Raw genomic sequence first — 21,377 nt, 5'->3', positions numbered from 1 at the left:
TCAGACTCTGGAGTTTCATGCAGCTATTAAAAATAGAGAATTAGGGGTACGTGGGTGGCTCAGTCACTTAAGCCTCCGAATTCAGCTCAGGTCATGGTCTTGCAGTTCACAAGTTCGAGCCCTGCATCAGGCTCTGTGCTGACAGCTCAGAACCTGGAGCCTGCTTCTGATTCTGTGTCTCCCTCTCTCTCTGTCCCTCTCCCACTTGCACTCTGCTTCTCTCTCTCTCAAAAATAAATAAACATTAATTTTTTTTAAAAAAAAATAGAGAATTAAATCTATACATATTGACCTAGAAGGATGTCCATGAACTATTGATGACAAAGTTCCAGCTTTGCTCTTTACTCTTTCAGCCTGCTGAGGAGGAGGATGGAAATCTAGCTGTCGAGCACCCCTGCTGAGAAACTGAGGACCTTTTAAATGATTTGAAACCTTTTTATTACAAAATAACACACATTCACATAAACCACATCAAGCAATTACACGGTTTGATGACTTATTATAAGATGAATACCTTGTAATTACCACCTCAGTCAAGAAATAGCTACCTCAATCAACACACGAACGGACCCCGAAAATGGGGTATATACACACACTAGGGAGTATTATTCAGCCTGAAAAAGCAAGGAAATGCTGACATATGTCACAATATGGACAAACCTTCAGGACATGATGCTAAGTGGCAAAAGCCAGACACACAAAAAATACTGTCTCGGTGGTTGAGGGTAGGGGTGATGGAGAGTTGTTTAATGGGTATGGCGTTTCGGGTGTGCAGGATGAAACAGCTCTGGAGATCAGGTGCACGACAATGTGAATGTACTTAACACTACTCACCTGTACACTTAGACACGGTTACAGTGATAAATTTTATGTTGCATATAGTTTACTACAATTCAGAAAAGTCACCCCAGAGTTCTTCCCTGTGCCTCATCCCAATCACAAGGCCTCCCTCCGGCCATGAGAAACAGAGGTCCTGACTTTCCTCAAGTTTCTTTACGATTTGATCACCCAAGTGTGTGCACCAGGGCATCATGGTGGCATCTTGCCCGTTTCTTTTTTTAATGTTTATTTGTTTTTGAGAGAGAGAAAGCGCAAGCAGGGGAGGGGCACAGAGAGAGGGGGATAGATAGATAGTCCAAAGTGGGCTCTATGCTGACAGCACAGAGCCCAATGTGGGGCTCGAACTCACAAACCGTGAGATCATGACCTGAGGCGAAGTTGGATGCTTAACTGACTGAGCCACCCAGGCACTCCTTGCCCACTCTTGAAAGTTTAACGTGCGGCACCTGACTGGCTCAGTTGGTAGAGCACGTGACTCTTGATCTCGGGGTTGTGAGTTCAAGCCCCACGCTGAGGGTAGAGATTACATAAAAAAATAAATAAAAATAATATAAATAAAATAAAAGGTTGATGTGTATTTGGAAGTTTCTTTTAATCTACAAGTATTCTCTCCATCTCTTGTTTTCCTCACAATGTATCTGCTGGAGAATCCAGGCCATTTGATCTACACAGTTCCCCACATTCAGAGTTCAGGTCAACATGTTCCTCTGTCCTTGGCATTTCCTGCAAATTGTCAGCTGCACCCGGAGACTTGAGCAGACACAGGTTTGATCCCTTTGGCAGGAATGGAGGTGGTGCTGTGCTGTTCCATCAGGAAGCACATAATGTCTCTCCTTTTGTGTCAGTAGCTATTGATGCTCAATGCTTAGATCTATTAACTCACTCGGGTTATAAAATGATGATACTGTATTCCAATTCTATCATTCCTTTTCCACTTATTAACTGAAATTATCCTTACCCACTATTTGGTTACCCAGTACAGTTCAAAAGTTCAAAAGTGAAAGGTAAGACAAATACTGGATTCTTTCTTTCTATTTCTTAGGTTTTAAGGTAATAAATTTGTTCCCTATTGTCAGCCAGTGATGACCCATTGTTTGATGGGTTTCAATCAATTCCAAATATTATTCTTTTGAAGCTCAAAGGATCCCATCACTGGACAATGGCAGCTTCTTCCTCTAGGTGGCTCCTGAGTCCTTTTGACATGACCCTCTTGGTCCTCGATAGCTTCCTCGCTGGTATTGGAAAGATGTACAGGCTCATCTTGAACATTTCCTGTCCTAGACCTAGAATCAAGCAATTCTCTGGGAAGCCCCGGTCTCTTTCAGTGGTAAATGGTATTTCACGACCACAGTCTGGAATTCATACTGATATTTCCAATTCAAATTCAGGACACTTTTCTCCCCCTAACTTACTTACCTTCTTCTGTATTACATCTCTTATCTCCTTTCTTCCATATTGAAAATCCTGGTCTCAAGGACACAGGGTATACAGGATTGCATTATCCCATAATTATTCATTTCCTTTATCCTACTTTATTCGCACAACAGTCTTAGAATAACAATATTAATGCTACCACCATCAGTGTAATTACTGAGAAAAGTTATGAAAGTTTTGTATATGTTCTCTCCATCCTCCCACATTTTTGACAGTCTACACTGTAAGAGTCACACTGCATCTATTACATGGGCAACACGGCCATTACACACCATACCTTCTCCTTCCCTTAGTCATTCGGTCTTAACTCTACAGTAACTGAGTGTTCACTGCTCTCCATCAGTCTTTATAGTGATGTTTCTCTAATCATTTTCACGGCCTGAAGCTTGTTCTCTGGTAAATTCCTCAGAAAGGGTTCACAGGAATAACATTCTCTGAAGAATAATCTTCTTGCATGTTCATAATAGTCCGTGCCCTTAATACCTGAAAGTCAGTGTTACTGGATATAAAATCTTTGGCTCACATTTTTTTTCCTTGACTTACTTGATTACATTATTTTGCTTTCTTTTGGCAAAAAGTGTTTGGGTCAAAAATATTGATGGTAATCTAATTTCACTTCTCTCAATAATTTCATGTTGCTTACATGTTGAAATGATACTATTTTAGATATACCAAGTAAAGTAAAATATATTTTTAAAGTAATCTCAGGGGCACCGAGGTGGCTCAGTCAGTTAAGTGTTTGACTCTTGATTTCAGCCCAGGTCATGATCTCACGGTTTGTAGGTTCAAGCCCCGTGTAGGCTCTGCACTGGCAGTGCAGAGCCTGCTTGGGATTCTCTCTCTCTCTCTCTCTCTCTCTCTGCCCCTCCCCTGTTCATGTTCTCTCTCAAAATAAATAAACTTTAAAAATAATAATAAACATTAAAAATAAAAATATAATTTCAACTCCTTTCTTTAATGTGGCTACAAGCAAATTTAAAATTGCATATGTGATATAGAAAACCCTAAAATCTCCACCAAGAAGCTACTAAAATTGAGAAATGAATTCAGTAAGGTTGCAGGATACAAAATCAATGTACAATAATCCATTGCATTTCTATACACAAATAATAAATCAGCAAAAAGAAATTAAGAAACAATCCCATTTACAATTGCACCAAAAAATGATAAAATACCCATGAACAAACTTAACCAAGGAGGTAAAAGACCTGTACACTGAAAACTATAAAACACCAATGAAAGAAATTAAAGACAACACTAGCCCATGAATTGGAAGAACAAGTATTGTTAAAACGTCCATACTACCCAGAGCAATCTACGGATTTAATGCAATCCCTATCAAAATACAAACAGCATTTTTTATAGAACTAGAACAAGCAATCCTAAAATTTCTATGAAACCACAAAAAAACTCCCAAATAGCCAAGGCAATCTTAAAACAGGAAAACAAAGGTGGAGGTATCACAATTCCAGATTTCAAGTTATACTACAAAGCTGTAATGATCAAAACCGTGTGGTACTGGTACAAAAACAGATACACAGATCAATAGAACACAATAGAAAGCACAGAAATAAACCCATAATTATATGCTCAATTAATCTTTGACAAAAGAGGCAAGAACATGCAGTAGGAAAAAGGCAGTCATGGAGCCTAGGTGGCTCAGTCTGTTAAGCATACCACTTCGGATTCAGTCATGATCTCATGGTTTGTGATTTTGAGCCCTGCCTCACTCTCCCTCAAAAATAAATAAACATTAAAAAAAAATCAGGGTCCCTTCAACAAATAATGTTGGGAAAACTGGACAGCCATATGCAAAAGAATGAAACTGGACAACTTTCTTACACCATACATACATAAAAATAAACTCAAAATGGATTAAAGTCCTGAATGTGAGAACTGAAACCATAAAAACCCTAGAAGAGAGCACAGGCAATAATTTATCTGACATCAGCCATAACAACATTTTTCTAGGCATGTCTTGTGAGGCAAGGAAAACAAAAGCAAGAATAAACTTTTGGGACTCCAACAAAATAAAATCCTTCTGCACAGCAAAGAAAACAATCAATAAAACTAAAAGACAACATATCGAATGGGGGAAAGATATTTGCAAATGATATATCCAATAAAGGTTTAGTATCCAAAACATATAAAGAACTTATACAACTCAACACCAAAAACCCAAATAATTCCAATTAAGAAATGGGCAGGAGACATGAACAGGCACTTCTCCAAAGAAGACATCCAGATGGCCAACAGACATATGAAAAGATGTTCAACATCACTCATCATCAGGAAAATGCAAATCAAAACCACAATGAGGTATCACCTCATACCAGTCAGAATGGCTAAAATCAAAAACATGAGAAAACGACAAATGTTGGCAAGGATACGGAGAAAAAGGACCCTTTGTGCTCTGTTGGTGGGAATGCAAACTGTTGCAGCCACTGTAGAAAACAGTACAGAGGTTCCTCAAAAAATTAAAAATAGAACTACCCTATGATCCAGTAACCACACAACTGAGTATTTACCCAAAGAATATGAAAACACTGGGGCACCTGGGCGGCTCAGTTGGTTAAGCATCTGACTTCAGCTCAGGTCATGCTCTCAGTTTATGAGTTTGAGCCCTGCATCGAGCTGTCAGTGAACAGCCTGCTTCGGATCTTCTCTCTCCCTCTCTCTGCTCTTCCCCCCCCTCTCTCGCTCTCAAAAAATAAACATTAAAAAAAATATATGAGAAAACTAATTTCAAAGGATATGTGCACCCCTGTGTTTATTGAAGCATTATTTACAATAGCCAAAATTAAAGAAACAGCCCAACTGTCCATCAACAGATGAATGGATAGAGAACACATGGTATAAATACACAAAAGAATACTATTCAGCCATAAAAAAAGAATAAAATCTTGCCATTTGAAACAATATGGATGGATCTGAAGAGTATAATGCTAAACAAAGTAAGTCAGTCAGAGATTTCATTCATATGTGGAATTAAAGAAACAAAACAAATGAATAAAGGGGAAAAAAAGACAAAGCAAAAACAGACTCAACTATAGAGAACAAACAGACGGTTTGCTGGGGGGCGGGGAGGGGGGGGGATGGGTGAAGTAGGGGAAGGACACTTATCATGAGGAGTACTGAGTAATACATTGAACTGTTGGATCACTATATTGTACACCTGAAACTAATATAACACTGTATGCTAACTATACTGGAATTAAAGTGTTTTAAACATATATATAAATAAATTAAATAAAATTGCACGTGTGGTTCAGATTATATTTCTGTTGGATAGTGCTGGTCAAGAATGCCAGTCCTAGTTTTAAATCCCAGATAGACAGTGACACTTACCATCTGCGTGAAGAGGTGACTTTTCTCTTTAAGAACTGACTTCCTCATCAGTATACTGGGAATAACAAATACACCTAATGTATAAGGCTGATGTGAGAAGTCGATTAGATAATACACGTAAAACACTTAGTGTTACAACCTAGACATGGTAGGTGTTCAAAAATAGGAGTTGCCCTTATTATCACGGTCCAGCATTAGCTGAATAGTCAGCAGATGAAGGTTTTAGACCTGGCTCTGCCCACACCTGGCTATGTGATCCAGGCAAAAAAAAAAAAAAAAAAAAAATCATCTCTTAGATCCTTCATTTCTTCATTAGGAAATCAGGAGCTAACAGGTCATGATTTCACGGTCCATGGAATCGAGCCCCACATCAGGCTCCATGCTGACATCACGAAGCCTGCTTGGGATTCTGTCTCCATTCTCTCTGCCCCTCCCCCTGCTCATGCTTTCTCTCTCCCCCCCTCTCTCTCTCTAAATAAATAAATAAACATTAAAAAAAAAAAAAAGAAAAATGGGGCGCCTGGGTGGCTCAGTCGGTTAAGCATTCTACTTCAGCTCGGGTCATGATCTCACAGTCTCTGAGTTTGAGCCCCGCGTTGGGCTCTGTGCTGACAGCTCAGAGCCTGGAGCCTGCTTCAAATTCTGTGTCTCCCTCTCTCTCTGGCCCTCCCATGCTCAGGCTCTGTCTCTCTCTGTCTCAAAACTAAAAAAATAAAATAAAATAAATTTTTTTAAAACATTAAAAAAAAGAAAGAAAATCAGGAGCTAATAATTCTGTTTCATTGGGTTACTCTGAAGACTGAATTCTTTTAGTCAACATGTATTCACTGACTACCTACTATGAGCTAGGCACTCTTCTGGGCACCTTGGAAAGAGCAATGAACAAGTCACAATAAGTTCCTGTCCTTAAAGAGTTTCTATTCTGGTGGAGGAGACAGAGCACAACTGTTATTCTATGGTGTGAAATGTTGGGTAGTAATGAGAAATTGAAGAAGCTGGAGCAGGGTAAGGGAAAAGAGAGTGATGGAGAGAGGCCACTTCAGTCCAAGGACAGAGACAGAGACAGGTAGAGAAGAGCCAGTAGGAGGGAAGGAAAGGACGTGCAGGGCCCTGCAGCAGGGAGATGCCAGGTGAGTCTGGGTTAGAAAGAAGGAGCAGAGGTCTAGCTGGGGAGCGGAGATGGGGGCAGGAGAGGAGGCTTGGCCAGACCCCAGGGGGCACTGGAGGCCTCCTGAGGAACACAGGGTCTCATTCTCCTACAAGGCAGCTGCTAGAGTTTTACACAGGTTTTTATATGATCCCTTGGCTACGCTGAAGGAGGTGACCCACGTGCCAGGCTCAGCAAGGCACAAAATAAACGCGGAGGCCGACAATGGCAGAATGATGAGATGCGGCCCAGTGCGCTCCCACAGCACCCTGGAGGGCACAAAGCCTGGTCCGGCAAGGGGGACAGGGAGGAGTGGGCGTGGCGGGAGACACTTCTAGGGTTGCCCTGGGACAGTACCTGCAATGAGGCCCAACGTCACCCCAGGGACAATATACTGTTCACCCTCAAAGTACAAAAGGAAGAAACCAAGTCCTGGCGAAACAAGGAGCCAACTCTGCCCCTCAGAGCAGCACAAACACACTTGTTGGAGAAGAAACAATTTTTAAAAACTTTATTATTACAAAATATTATTTTCTACCATTGTAGAAAACAGTCACTGTAAAAATGTACAATTTACAAATAAAGAAAAAGAAGATAAACTAAATTCCAATTAACCAGAACCCTACAACCAGAAACTACAGTAAATAACGTTTGGCTATTTATATCCAGATATTTAGGACTATGTAAACATCAGATCTAGACCTCTTCCTACACAAATATAAATCGTGTGTGTGCTGTACATGCTTTTTAAAAACGGCACCGTTCTCTATTAATCGTGCCATAACTTGCTCCTTTCACTTACTTTCCATATATACTGCGCATGACTTCCAAGGTGGTTCATTTCTAGATTGATGGCATCCTTTTTAATGCTGCTTGGCATTTCAAAAAGAATATTCTATCCCATGGTCCCTATTATGGGGCATTTGGCTTGTTTCCAACCGGAGGAACTTTTCGCTGCCCCCCACCCCCATCACACTGTTTTGGTGTCCACACACCCACAGCTGTCGTATTACTTACAGCAAACTCCTCGGGACTCACTTTCAAGACATCGAAGACAACGGCATCGTAGCTCTTGCTGGCATAGTCGCAGCCCTGGCCCTCCAGAGAGTCTGAGCTGCTGCTGCCCTGTGGAGGACAGGGAGAGAGGGTACCACCTGAGCAGTCGGGCTGACCCCAGAATCACTGGCCCCCACACCCAGAACCGAGGACACGAGAGTGACAGAACCATGCAGGGACAAAAGCTGCTACTGCTCGCTGCTTTGCCCTGTTCCATACAAATACTCTTGTTTAATTCTCTTGAGAACTCTTTGAGCACACACTATTTTTATTCCCATTTTGCAGATTAGGAAGCAGAGGCCATGCCACCTCCCCAAAGTATCGCAGCTAGGAAACTGAAGAGCCAGGAGATGAATCTAGTTTTGCATCTATGTGAGGCCAGACGCATCCCCCCTCAATCACTACCCCAGACTGCCTCCAGCCCGCTGTGTAGCTGGTGGGGTAAAAAGATTCAGCCCACTCTTCCTTCAGAGAGAAGCAGGCCTTCACACCTCAGGAGGCCTGAGGCAATCGTCTGTTCTATGACGTCTTTCAAACATCACCTGGTTTCACCTTTGTTTTTTTTCTTGAAGTCACTGCAGGAAATTCTTACACAAAGTATTAAACTGGCCCTCAAGGCTTATTTCATGTAGGGGACACTTGAAATTCAAAGCCTGCTAGCTGATGAGGTGAGACGTAACCAACTGGCTTTGGAGACAGGCCCGAAAGTTCTATTTGGTAGAGCCCCTCGTTAAGAACACCCTGGGCCCTGCATGTAGAGAAAGTGTCTCCCATAAAAGAGCAAGTTAAAACTCCCCAAATGTGGCCAGTTTCATGAAACCCAACACTGCGGGGATCCCAGAATGTTGAACGTACCTTCTCTTAGATTTTATTTAATTTCATCAAATTCTACTTTGGGGAACCAATCAAACTTACCACCCAAAAACTGTGCCCATTCGTAAATGGTTTTATTCGTCTCAACCCATGAAGAGGGACTTTGTGGTTTCCATTAACCTCAATATCTTGGACCGGGATTTAGAGAACATGCTTTTATTAATTCTTCTTTATTTCACTCTTTCCAAAATGGCTATATCTGGAAAAACCTTGCAATCTTACTGGAAACTGGAGTGTTTTTAGGCCAGTGAGGGAAACCACCAGTCAACAACTGAAAATGTGAGGTTAAAAGGAAGCGCAGAAACTCCAACCTGTAGGTTCCAACAGGCCTGTGTCATCTGAACGTTCTACAAACGAGGTTACAGTACCCAGAAGCCTGAGGTGACCTGAAGTAGCACATCGTAGGGTTAAGAGCTCTCACGTCAGGCCTGGTTGGGATGCCAGCCCCGCACTAGCCGCTGCCTGACCTCCCCGTCTCTGTAAAACAGAGCTGCTGGACCTACTCCCCAGGACTGTGGGACGGGTTATATAAAATGAAGCTTACAAAGCAGCTGGCAGAATCCCCCTCCCCCGGAGACGCCGATTCAAGGGGCGTGGGTGGGGTGGACATGGCTACTTTAAAAGTGCCATGAATGGGGCGCCTGGGTGGCTCAGTCGGTTAAGCGTCTGACTTCAGCTCGGGTCCTGATCTCACAGTCGTGGGTTCAAGCCCCCTGTCGGGCTCTGTGCTGACGGCTCAGAGCATGGAGCCTGCTTCGGATTCTGTGTCTCCCTCTCTCTCTGTTCCTCCCCTGTTCACACTCTGTCTCTCTCTCTCTCTCTGTCTCTCTCTCTCTCTCTCTCTCTCAAAAATATGAACGAAGATTAAAATAAAAATTTAATTAAAACAAAAAGTTCCACGAATTGATGGGACATTCTCCCCTGAGGAGAATCTGTGCTTAACTTCTGAAAAGTAACAAACACTAATCCCAAGTGCCTCTGGAATTGGCAGTCTGTCCCGCCCCTCAGTCTTAGGCACAGACCCTGCCTGAGCAGGTGATTACTGGTAAATCACTCTGCACTTCCTCAACCACCTTCCAGAAAGCAGGCTAAGTGATTTTCCTCAGTGTAGTGTCATTGTGGTTAAGAGCACTGGCTTGAGTCACGGAAGCCTGGCTCCGAATCCCCACCCACTGCTGACCAGCTGTGTGATTTGAGCCAGTGTAGTCCTCCCCTCCTGCCTTGGTTTCCCCATCTAGAAACTGGGGGTGAAGGTGAGTGTGAGGATTAGTGTGATAATGCCTGTGGAACATGCAAGGCAAGGGCCTGGTGTGGAATACACGCTGAATTATGGGGTGTATGTGTGTGGGGTCATTCAGTCACCAAAACCAATTGAGTACATGTGTTCTTTCACTCGCTAACTATGGAGTACTTGCCATGTTCCAGATACACATATACACACACGTGCACATATACACACGGAAGTACCTACACATAGTATATACGTACACGGGTATATGTAGGTGTATATATATGCACACACACACAGAGATCAGAAAAGAAAGAAACTCTACTCGAGATGGAACGTAAACTGTGAATGCAAACAGAAGTCTGATTCCTCCAGTTACCGAACACAGTCCACTCCTGGGACCTCAGGTGTTGTAACTTCCCTGTAACACCCCGTTACATCTGCCCCAGACACACACACTCACACAGGGGGCCTTACTTAACCCAGTGCTGCTCCAAATACATCAGTGCTGGTGCTGATGACAATGCAGGGACTTTATTCAAATCTATACCGGCACCATCAGGGAATTTGAAAAGGTACTCACAAGTGTGTTTTCAGAGGCAGAGATCAAAATAGAGACTTTTTTAAAGGTTTCTAAGCTACGAATTGGTTCCTGTGAAGTTCTAGCTGATCACACAGGATCGTTTCAAAAGCCCAGCTCAACCGTGAGGGACTTACAAGCTCACCACGCTGAGTGTTCCCTTGCCAGCTTGTCACAGGAGCCACGCGTTACACGTTCGGCAAGGTGGCATCCCTGGGCCTGACACCCGCTCCTCCTAGCATGCCTCTCTCCCGTCACGCACTTGGAAAACAAGCTCCCAAACCCCCAGGGCAGGACCCCCCGCCCAGGCCACTCTCAGACCACCAGTCCTTGCAGCCATTTCCTACTGAATAAGGCAAATGAGAACACTGAGCCAGTTGGAAGCACTTCTGTCTGACTTCATTCTGGAATGTGTGACTTATTTATAATCGGCAGCAGCTTTTCTTGGGAAAGATCTGATCCCATCTTGCCACCAAAATGGAATGTGGCACTTGCTATGACCGGACCGGGCAGGTGACAGTTTATCTTTGAAGAGAACCACCACAGAAAACACACTGATCCTCAGGGCTGACCGGCTCCCACATCTCACGCCTGGTGTGGCCAGGGGCCACGGGAGCGCTAAAAATGGTGGTATTCACGGAGCCCTGCTGCCCTGCTGTCCACGACTTAGCTGGGGACTAGGTCAGCTGAAAGGATTCCCCCTGCCCCCCAAATGCCCCAGTTCTCACAGCCCCTGTACCTGTGGAGTGGCGGAGGTGACCAACACACTAGCCATCAGACCATTCCTCTTGTACATAGTCTCCGGGCCACAGGGAGCTTCAGGGCAGCCTCCGTCGGTGACATAACCTGTCTGGAGAAGTCCTACAAGGAAAAAGGGGCTCATAAAAACCAGCTTCAAACCCAACTTCAACCCACCCTGGAGGGGGAGCTGTGCTAGACCCCGGGGGAGACCTTCATAAACAAAGCTTATAAGCCAGCAGCCTACAGGCTAAGTATGACCCACAGACATAGTTTCTTGGGCTTGTACAGGTTTTAGTATTTTTAAAATTCATCAACAACATTTAATTAGAAAGCTTCACATGGAATTATGGATTTCCAGCCTTTCTTGAAAATGAGAATACCTGGCAGTACTGGGCCCACGTTGCTACTTGATGAGCATCAGCGGAGCTGAGCGACAGCTGCCCCCACACCGGAGCAAGTGCCTTCCGGACGGCACCTGGGCTGTGCAACCATTTGGGTGCATGCCTGACCCTCTCAGGCACTAGAGTTTGTGACCTTTGTTTTCAAAGAAAGCAGGGAAAGAGTACAAACCGCTCCTACCGTGCTTCCCTGTGCACAAGACCGTTTCATCAGTAATAATGTGATCACAGCTAATATTCGCATACCGCTCACCCCATGCCGCGCACTTTGCGTACATGACCTAACCCTCACAACCGCCTCAGGTAGGTGCTATCGCTCCCACATTAGGTGTGAGGAGTTTGAGGCACAGAGAGGTTAAGTAACTCATGCTTTGGGGCCTCTAGTCACGCAGCCCCACCATCCCATCATCATTCAAGACCCTGCTCAAATGTCATTTCCTCGGGTTACCGAGCCTGGACCACTGGAACCAGAACCAGATGCTCTCGTGCCAACGCGTACATGCCTCTAGGAGGGCATTTATCACATCACTCAACGACACGGAGCTGCAGCCACCACCTGCTCTTTAGAAGGAAAGTGACCAGGAGAGTAGGGAGGGTGCAAGAAGGGAAGGAAAGGAGAAGGTCAGGTACCAGCCGGCAGCCAACTGCATTTATTCAGGCCAGAGATGAAGGTCCCCTGAGCTAAGCGAGGTTGTTGCAGTGGAGTCAGAGAGGAGACAGACTGGGAGACAACAGAGACAGAAAATCAACAGAAACTGATGGGGAAGGGCGATCGGGGTAGATGAGCTGAGGGTGAACGGTGTCTGGCTTGAGGTGCCAGAAGGACGGCGTGTCCCCCATCGAGGGCAGGAACAGAGGTGGTGCAGCAGATCTGTGAAGAAGATGATGAATTTAATCTGGGATATATGCCGAGTCTGCGGTGCCCGTGAGAAAACCCACCCTGGAGAGCAAGGTCTCGCCTGAAGCTCGCTGGGGAAGATCGTCTGGAGATGGGTGGAAAAGATCTCGACCCTGCCTGTGACCTGCTGGAGCCTCAGCCCCAGGGCTCATCACAGAGCAGCGCTTCGGAACAGAACAGAGTCGCACGCCCGACAAGGTCCGTGCGCCCAAGGGTGCTGCAGGCTCCGTCCACCCCCATCTCCAAAGCCACGATGGCCACTCCCTCACAACCTCTCCGCCATCTTCCTCGCCAGCCATCTCCTCCTGAGTAACAGCCTGTGAGCCGTCCGCCTTCCCGCCTTTCCTCCCCCAAACGCTGAGAAGAACCAGTCTGAGCTATAAATGACATTTGGGAGTCAGCCAGGGACAGCTGAATACGGATATTTTAGATGATATCGAACTACCATTAATTTTCTGGGGCGTGATAGTATCAGTGGGGAGATTAAGTAGGAGAAAGTCTGTCCGGGCGATGCGCTGTGGCAGAATTCAGGGCTAAAATGAGTTTACAATTTAGTTTCCGATCAGTCTGCAAAATACGCTGAAGTAGAGATAAAGCAACTATGGCAAAATGCTAACGCCTGACATCTATTGACAGGCGTTCACTGCACTAGTCTCTCAACTTTTCTGAATGCTTGATAATTTTTATACCAAAAGAGAAGGGGGGGAAAGCACAGGTCGGCAAAGTTTTTCCTCAGAGGAAAACCCGAGCAGCAGAGGCCAAACTCCTCTTTCACCAGCAGGGAAAGGGGACGGGCTGAGAACCGCCATTTGTCAATCCCTCTGTCCTCGGAAGAGCCGTGCTTGCGGTCACCCAGGACCCTGAGCCGTGGCTGGGGCAGGTTTGGAAGGCAGCTGCGTGAGAGATGCCAAGAGACCTTTAGCAAAAGAAGGCATACAGATGTCAAAGGAGGGGAATGCCATGGGGAAAGGCGAAGCAAAACCACAATGAGACAGCGCTTCAGACCCACCAGGACGGCTATAATGAAAAAGACAAAACCAAGCGCTGGCAAGGACGCGGAGAAATGGAGCCCTTAAACCTTGCTGGTAGGAGGTAAAAGGTACAACTCCTTTGGAAAACAGCTTGGTAGTTTCTTAAAAAGTTGAACAGACGCTTATCAAATGACCAGCAATTCTACTCCTAGGTAGCTACCTTTTAAAAAAATGAAAGCATATGTCCGCACAAAGACATGTACATGGATTATTCACCAGAGCCAAAAGTTGGAAACAATCTAAACGCTCCTTGCTCCTCCAGTGGTGAGTGGATAAACAATGAGATATTTCCCTACCGTGGACTACTACTCAGTAATAAAGAAACGAAATACTGATGCAAACTGTAACATGAATAAACCTCAGAAACATTATGCTAAGTCAAAGAGGTCAGACCCAAAAGACTGTACTGTAGGATGCCATTTTTATGAAGTGCCAAAACAAGGCAAACTCATAGAGACAGGAGCACATCAGCGGTGGGCTGGGGTGGAGGCAGGACTGACTGCAGACGGGCACAGGGATCTTTCTGAGGTGACGGAAATGTTCTAAAACAGGATCATCACGACTGTTAAACGCAGCTCCGTAAATTCACTCAAAATCACAGAATCACACACTTGGAGTGGGTGAATTTTACGGTATGTAAATTACACTACAATGAAAGTAGCAGCCACCAGCGTTGTTTCACGATGGCACCCTGAACTCACATGTTTAACTGCTCCCTTCCACGTCCCTTTGAAATAATCAAAGAAATATGAAAAGAGCAAAAACAAACCACGTTGGCCCATGACAAGAGAAGAGTTACTTTCTTAAGTTTATTTATTTATTTTGAGAGAGTGAGACAGACAGCGTGTGTACACAAGCAAGGGTGGGGAAAAGAGAGAGGGAGAATGAGAATTTCAAGCTTACAGGGCAGAGCCCGACGTGGGGTTTGAATTCACAAACCGGAGACAAGATCAAGATTCAGACACTTAACCGACTAAGGCACACAGGTGCCCCGAGAGAAGGGTTATTAATAAGCAAAAAGACGTTGAGGAATTTCCAGTGCAGAAGAGACAGGACTGAGAGAAGGGGAACCCACGTCTGGAGCAAAGGGAAGGCCTCCCAGGAGTCAGGCAGACGAGACCTTCCCACAGACACCCCATGAGAACCTAGAGACTTCAAAGTGGGAAATCCAGAAACTGAGGCTGAGAGTAAGGCTCAAGAGCTCAAAGAGGCAGCATGAGACTGACTCAAGCTGCAGGGCTGTCTCAGACCGGACAAACCAACTCATGCGGACTGGGAGTCGGGGCCAACCCAGCCAGGCTCTCTATGCCAGAAGCAACCAGCCTGTTGGATGGCCTCTGTTCAGATCAGCTCGGGCCAGACTGAAGTGACTCAACCCAAGCCTGACAGAGTCACAAGGGGAAGAGGGCACGGGAGACAGCCAGCCTGATGCTGTGTGATGATGTTGTGGATCCAACCTGCATCAGTTCCGGGCTGATGTGAGCTTCGGTCCTTTCACAGTATGCCTGGTACTCTGCGGGTCTGCCCCGGGGGGGCCCAACATGGAGCCCAAACCAGAGACCTTGGCTCTCCCCACTCACCCAACACCAGAAGCCCTCAAGTCACATAGCCCTTCAACACAGAGGCCACGTTTGGTTCTCACGCCCTCTTCCATGACAGTTCATTCGCCCACCCCCTGCATCCCGTCCGAAGGACGCTACCACCTCTGCCCGTTTCTCCATCATCGCTGGGGGGGGGCGCACTCAGGTGCCCCCGTCCAACACCGACAGCAGCACACGCAGGGAGCGGCAGCTGCGCGAAGCTGGGCTAAGTGCTACATTTTTAGTTCATTTTGTCTTCACGACAACCCCAGGCAGGGGAGACTCTTCTGGGAAACTGAGGCACCAAGAGGTGATGCAACTGCTAGTTGAGCAGTGGGACTGGGGTGTTCAAACCCTGGTCCGTCGACACCAGCGCCTGGGCCTCCTCCAAGAGCCCATGAGGACCCTGTGAGAAAAATGCATGTGAAACACTCGGCCCGGGCTAGCCACAGACCAAGCACTCAATCCCAGTTACTGGTTACTGTGAGTGTTAATCTAATCCTACAGTTCTGTTCATTTATGCCTATTGTTTTTTCCTAAAATAAACAAATAAAATATTAGCTTAAAGAAAGCACGGCATCACGCTCTGTGAAACCACAGGCCTCCACTGCGGGAAAGGGGTTCCCAGCTGTGGATGCCAGGCCACCGGACAGCGGAGGCTGAGTCCAGGTGTCTGAGTGCAGCTCCTCCTCCCGGAGGCCTGACCTGCCTACCGCACGCCCCTCGGGCCCACCTGGACACAGAGCACGGCAGCCACAGCGTGTTAGCCCTGCGCTCCCCACGGGCAGCCTGGGCTGGAAAGAAAGACAGAGCGCTTGTTTCAGATCTGACTCCTGCAAGTCTCGCCATGGACAAAAATAGCCTAACTCGTGGGCAGCATGTCTCAGACAAGTGATATTTCACATACTAAGAAATAACAGAACCAAGCAGAACAGAACATCTTTCCAGGGCCCAGGGACACCCCCACCCATCCACTTTCAGTCCCTGAGACCTGGCCAGGCCCCAACTCCTCATCGGGGACCAGACTCCCATCAAGGGAGTCAGCCTGGCCTAGGCCCCTCCCGGAGAACCGCTTCTCCACCCCTTGGGAGGGGCCCTGAGGACGGCGACCGTGCCTCCCAGGCCAGACTGACTGCACCAGAGTGGCCACCTGATTCTCCTGGGAACTCGGGACGCTAAGATGCCAGTCTCTGCTGGTCAACCAAACTGAGACACTCTGCCCTCACTTGTAGGGGGGTGGCATCTGCCCGGTTGCAGGGACAGTCGGCCGGAGTGTGAAGGCAGCAGAAGCACGAAAAGGCTGAAGGCAGAGGCTGTGTCTGAAAGAAAAGGACAGCAGCGGGCCTGGCTCCCAACCCCGGCTCCGTAGTGTCAGGTAGTGAGAGGGGCTTTCCAAAAGACCCTGATCAGGGCTACTTCCGAAACACCACATCCATGCCACGCCACCACAAACCCGACCATGAAAACACAAGGGTCTCATCTGAATGGGGAAAGAGAAGCACCATTCATTCGTCGAGCTTCTACTTCACATAGGTATTGTTCCAGCCACGGCTTCTAACCGTGTTTATGCCTTGGACCCTTCTGGCAGCCTAGTGAAGGCTCTGGGTCCCTTTTCATAGAAGTATTTTTAAACGCATAAAATCACATAGGAAACCAACTACATAGGATTACCCAGGAAAACAATTATATTAAACTATAGCTATTTTAAAATAATTTATAATACAATAACATATTTCTCCATGTAAGGGAATATATATATTTCTTTATTATTGCATGATATAACAAGATACGTTGGGAGGTTGAATAACTACCATAATTTAAAAGTAGTTATGAGTATAGATATTCTAAGACGTCAATAATTATTATGTGATATGAAAATACCTGTGATTTTTATTGGTGACAAAGTCCCAAGTGCTACTATTACTGTGACTCATTGTCTGTGTTAGTAACTGAGAGAAATGCTAAACTTCAGTGAGAAGTTGGTGAAAATAAAGATGTCATATTTTTCCCATTCGAATTCACAGATGCCTGGTTCAGAACCCCTGTTCCAGGCACTAAGGGACACAAAACCAGCAGGCCCTGCTCCCAGAGAACTTATATTCCAGTGTAGAAGTCAGAAAATACACACATGGGTCGGGGCGCCTGGGTGGCTCAGTCAGTTAAGCTTCCGACTTCTCCTCGGGTCATGATCTCATGGTTCTTGAGTTTGAGCCCCGTGTCAGGCTCTGTGCTGACAGCTCAGAGCCCGGAGCCTGCTTCAGATTCTGTGTGTCCCTCTCTCTCTGCCCTCCCCCCACTCATGCTCTGTCTCTCTCTCAAAAATAAATACACATCAAAAAAAAAATTTAAAAAGAAAGAAAATACACACGTGGAAACAAAGGAGATAATTTCAGATACTGAGAAGTGTCTCCCAAAACTAAAAGATGGTGGAGGACGGTATTTGCCAGGTGGTCAAGGAAAGACGCTCTGAGGATGTGAAATTTGACTGAAACCTCAGGAAGCAGTCAGCCCATAAAAACCAGCATGTGTTCTTTGCAGAGGGCGCAGCAAGTGCAAAGGCCCTGAGATGCACATGAGCTTAGCAGGCTTGTGATGGAGGCAGATGGACCAGGGTGGGCAGAAGGCAATGGACAGACAGGCTGGGGCCAGAGCATGAAGGGCCTTGATGCCACGGCGGGAGTGTGGGTTTTATCCGGAGTGCAGTGGGAACCCTCTGGTGTACTAGAGGGCTGTGAGCAGGGGAGTGACAGGATCTGATCTTACTGTTTGTGAGATCACTTTGGCTACTCGGCATAGAACTGAATGAAAAGAGACAAAGCCGGAGCCTCGGAGCCAGCTGGGGTAGGAGAGGATGACGGCATAGACTGCTAGCCACAGGGGTTGGGGATGGACATGGCGGGGTAGGTTCCAGAGGGAAAGATACAAGACTTGCTGATGGACCACACGGGAGGGGAGAAGAAAAGAGAGGAACCAAGGATGACCTCTAAGCTTGGGGCTGTCACGAGTGGGTAACAGCTACACACGCTGCTCAGCTGTTCATTCATTCACTCGTCACCCATCCAGCCCGCTGGAGGACCAGTTCTGCTCTCCAGGGCCCCGCAGCGTAGTGGGAAGAACTCCCCAAAGTAGCTGCTCACGGGGACACATGCTGTAACGGATCACAGGCTCACCCTGGGGGTCAAAGAAGACATCACTGACAAGCACCCTTGAGCTGGGTCTCGAAGGACCAGTGGGAGCGCTTCAAGGAAAGGGCGGCCGAGGGCAAGGAGGATGCCCTCAGCAAGTGAGGCAGATTGGGGCGTGAAAGCACCCTGAGGTGCTGGTGTGCCAGGAGCACAAGGGGGCAGGTCCCCCTCCTCACCTGACCCCAGCCCGTGTGCATCCTAACACACAGCAGCCAATAAGCTAGGCAGGGACCCCCACAGAGTTTGTCTTCCCGGATGGCCCTGAGGCTACAGCCACAGCCACGATGTCTTGTGCCCTGGTCACTCCCTCATCAGTTCAGCAAACTTGGTGAAACTGCCCAAACCCTGCTCGTGCAGAGGAATCAGACCAGCCCTTGGCCTCAAGGGACTCCCACACCACTATCTATCACTTTGTTTCAGGCTCTAAGGATTTCCATGCATTAACAAACTTTTTTTCACAGGTGAGGAAATGGAGGTACCAAGAGATTAATGAAACTAACTCAGGGGTGCACTTTTACCTGCCTGTACTGGCTGTGGCCCCTGCTGATCAGGGGCAGGCTGGCAGGATGGGGAGAGCTCCAGCTTTTTGAGCCTGGCTTTTTAATCCGAATCACACCAAAACCCCATCTTTCCATCCTCCAACTCTCTCACCACACACACACACACACACACACACACACACACACACACACACTGCTAATGCCTCCTTGGAAACCAAAACACCGCAGAAGAAAAAGCAATTCTCATGACGTAACTTCGCAAGAACGTGGCAATTGTATCAGAACCACAGAACAATCCCTCATCTCTTGTTTCTGTATGACAGAATCTGCTCTTGTGTGTGGGCTCCCGGAGAGAGAAGGAAAATCCCATATGCCATGTTGGTTTCCTTCCAAACTTTCAGAATTCTCCTTCAATGTTTCAGGTTCAGGAAACCAAGAAAATAACACGAGACAGTCTGGTGCAGACCACTGTTGAAAAGGCAGAATAACCACTTTTTCCTAAGCGTATGGAGGCTGTTTCAAAGAAAATACACATATCCAGGAATGTTCAATTACAAGAGAGTGATCTCTTCCAAATGTTGCAGACAAGCATGGAAACGGACCCGGAGCTCCGCTTCAGAGGACGGTGCTGCTCTCCACCTTCCTCCGTCCTGAACAGAAGCTGTGACAAGACGAACAGGAAGGAAGCAAAGAGGGTTCTGCCCACAACCCCTCCATCACTTCAGGAGCAGTAAGTGTATGTACGTACATGTGTACACACACACACACACACACACAAACACACACCGCCACAGCATGCACATTTCCTATTGCCAGAGGGCTTCCCCCAAGGTAACCATCACTGTGGTGCCGGACCACGGGCCGGCAGCTCAAGAAAGTCCCCCTAAGAAAGTCCCCCTTGTGCGGGCTGGCAGGGTGGTTATCTCCACCTCTTCCTGACCCTCTCCAAACCGGCCAGACCTCTTTTCCTGGCAAGCAGGAGCGTCTGGCGGCTTTCAAAGGGAGGCCCGGCCACGGCCACGTAAGCACATGTCAGACTTGAATGCCATCACTCACTGCGGCGTTCACCGCCCCCCAACCCCCACCCCCGGCCCTTCCAAACCACCCGCCAGATGTTCAGCCTCCGACATCCCACCTTCTCGCTGACGGAGACAGAGTGGGCCGGGGAGGCGCCACCACGGCTGTGCCCCCGTGGAGGAGAGAAAGCGGCAGGGTGTGGGAAAGCGGGCTGGATTTAGGGGTGGAGGGTCTGCAGACCTCACAAAAAGGGACAAACCCGTGAAACAGCACACCAGAGAAAAGGAGCACGAGGGCATCTTCCTGGGGAAGGGAAGCACCTGTGTTCACTGAGCTAAGGTAGGGCCCCCCGCAAACAGGCGGCGATCCGCTAATGCAGGTGGTAGGTGCGGAATGAGTGTCCCCACAGCCCACGCACCACAGCCAGGGAGGCAGAAGGGGACACGGCCCATCCTTGTCCTCAGAAACCATAGTCTGGCCCAGGGGCGCCTAACCTTTTCCAACAGGAGGACTTCCTGAATTTCTTATGTAAAAGTAATACACGTGCATGCCGAAATTATAAAAACTGAATAAAAGGGCATAAAATAAAAAAGGCAAGTCCCTGTCTCCCACAAACCCTAGTCCCTGTGCCCCAGGTCACACAGTTCCCTTAGGGGAGGGCAGCATTTATGCACACATCCGCACACACAGAGATACAAGTAAATGTACAAATACACACATAAATGTACTTAAGAAACTATCCGTTTTAACACCAAAAAGAAATAGTTCTATTTTTGGCATCTGTTGACTAAGAAAAACCCTTAGTAACAAAAAGCTGTTATAAATCACTAACACATTTAAACTAATCTGCGGTCTACGAATCACAGCAATGTCTACATCCACTTGGAGTGCAGTGAGATGTATTTACAGCACTCATTCTTCAGCCTGACAGAGCTGGGAGCACACATGGATTTGGGGAGGCCTTATAGCAGCCCCAAGTTCGACACCCTCACCCCCCACAGCCTCACAGCTGCAGGTGAAGCCAAGTACTTCCGTGGCTTAGGGAACGGACAAATCAGGATTTGAATTCTCACCCATCACTTACTCTGAGCCCTGAGCAAGCTGCCTGACCTGACCCAGCTCCACCTTCCTTCCCTCCCCCACCTGGCAGATGGCAGATGGCAGATGGTTGAAGGGGTCGCCAGGTCGGTGTAGGCTGGAAGCGGCTGGTAAACGTCAGCTACGTCTGTGCTGGCACCCCTCACCACACGCTCACCCTCCCCAGGGACGGGCAGACGCGGGCAGGGCTCCCTTGGCATGAGACCACAAGACATCGCGCTGAAGTTGAGGCACCAAAAGAAATGTGAGTAAAGAATCTGCACTTCTCATAAAACCAGGAACGGTTCTCAAAAGGAAACTAATCCAGGGCACCTGGGTGGCTCAGTTGGTTGAGCGTCCGACTTCGGCTCAGGTCATGATCTTGCAGTTTGTGAGTTCGAGCCCCGCATCGGGCTCTGTGCTGACAGCTCAGAGCATGGAGCC

At 47.2% G+C, this 21,377-nt stretch overlaps 1 protein-coding gene across 13 annotated transcripts in view; it reads right to left on the bottom strand.

Annotated features, from left to right (window-relative positions):
- RALGPS1 (Ral GEF with PH domain and SH3 binding motif 1) overlaps window positions 1–21,377 on the bottom strand; it is a 311,034-nt gene that overhangs the window by 212,161 nt on the left and 77,496 nt on the right. For 12 of the 13 annotated variants that reach the window (XM_078436478.1, XM_081790947.1, XM_078436474.1 and 9 more), the window contains 2 exons: window positions 11,246–11,367; window positions 7,787–7,894 (listed from right to left, as the gene is read on the bottom strand). In XM_078436478.1, the coding sequence (XP_078292604.1) occupies window positions 7,787–7,894; window positions 11,246–11,302 (165 nt within the window). In that variant the 5' untranslated portion in view covers window positions 11,303–11,367. The remainder of the gene's footprint in view (window positions 1–7,786; window positions 7,895–11,245; window positions 11,368–21,377) is intronic. The other variant, XM_081790944.1, reaches the window with a different exon arrangement.

Source organism: Panthera onca, chromosome D4 (genome assembly GCF_046562875.1).
Source record: "Panthera onca isolate mPanOnc1 chromosome D4, mPanOnc1 haplotype 2, whole genome shotgun sequence".
Taxonomy (NCBI): domain Eukaryota; kingdom Metazoa; phylum Chordata; class Mammalia; order Carnivora; family Felidae; genus Panthera; species Panthera onca.
The sequence above is the reverse complement of the archived record's forward strand: the minus strand, read 5'-3'. Positions and strand labels throughout refer to the sequence as shown.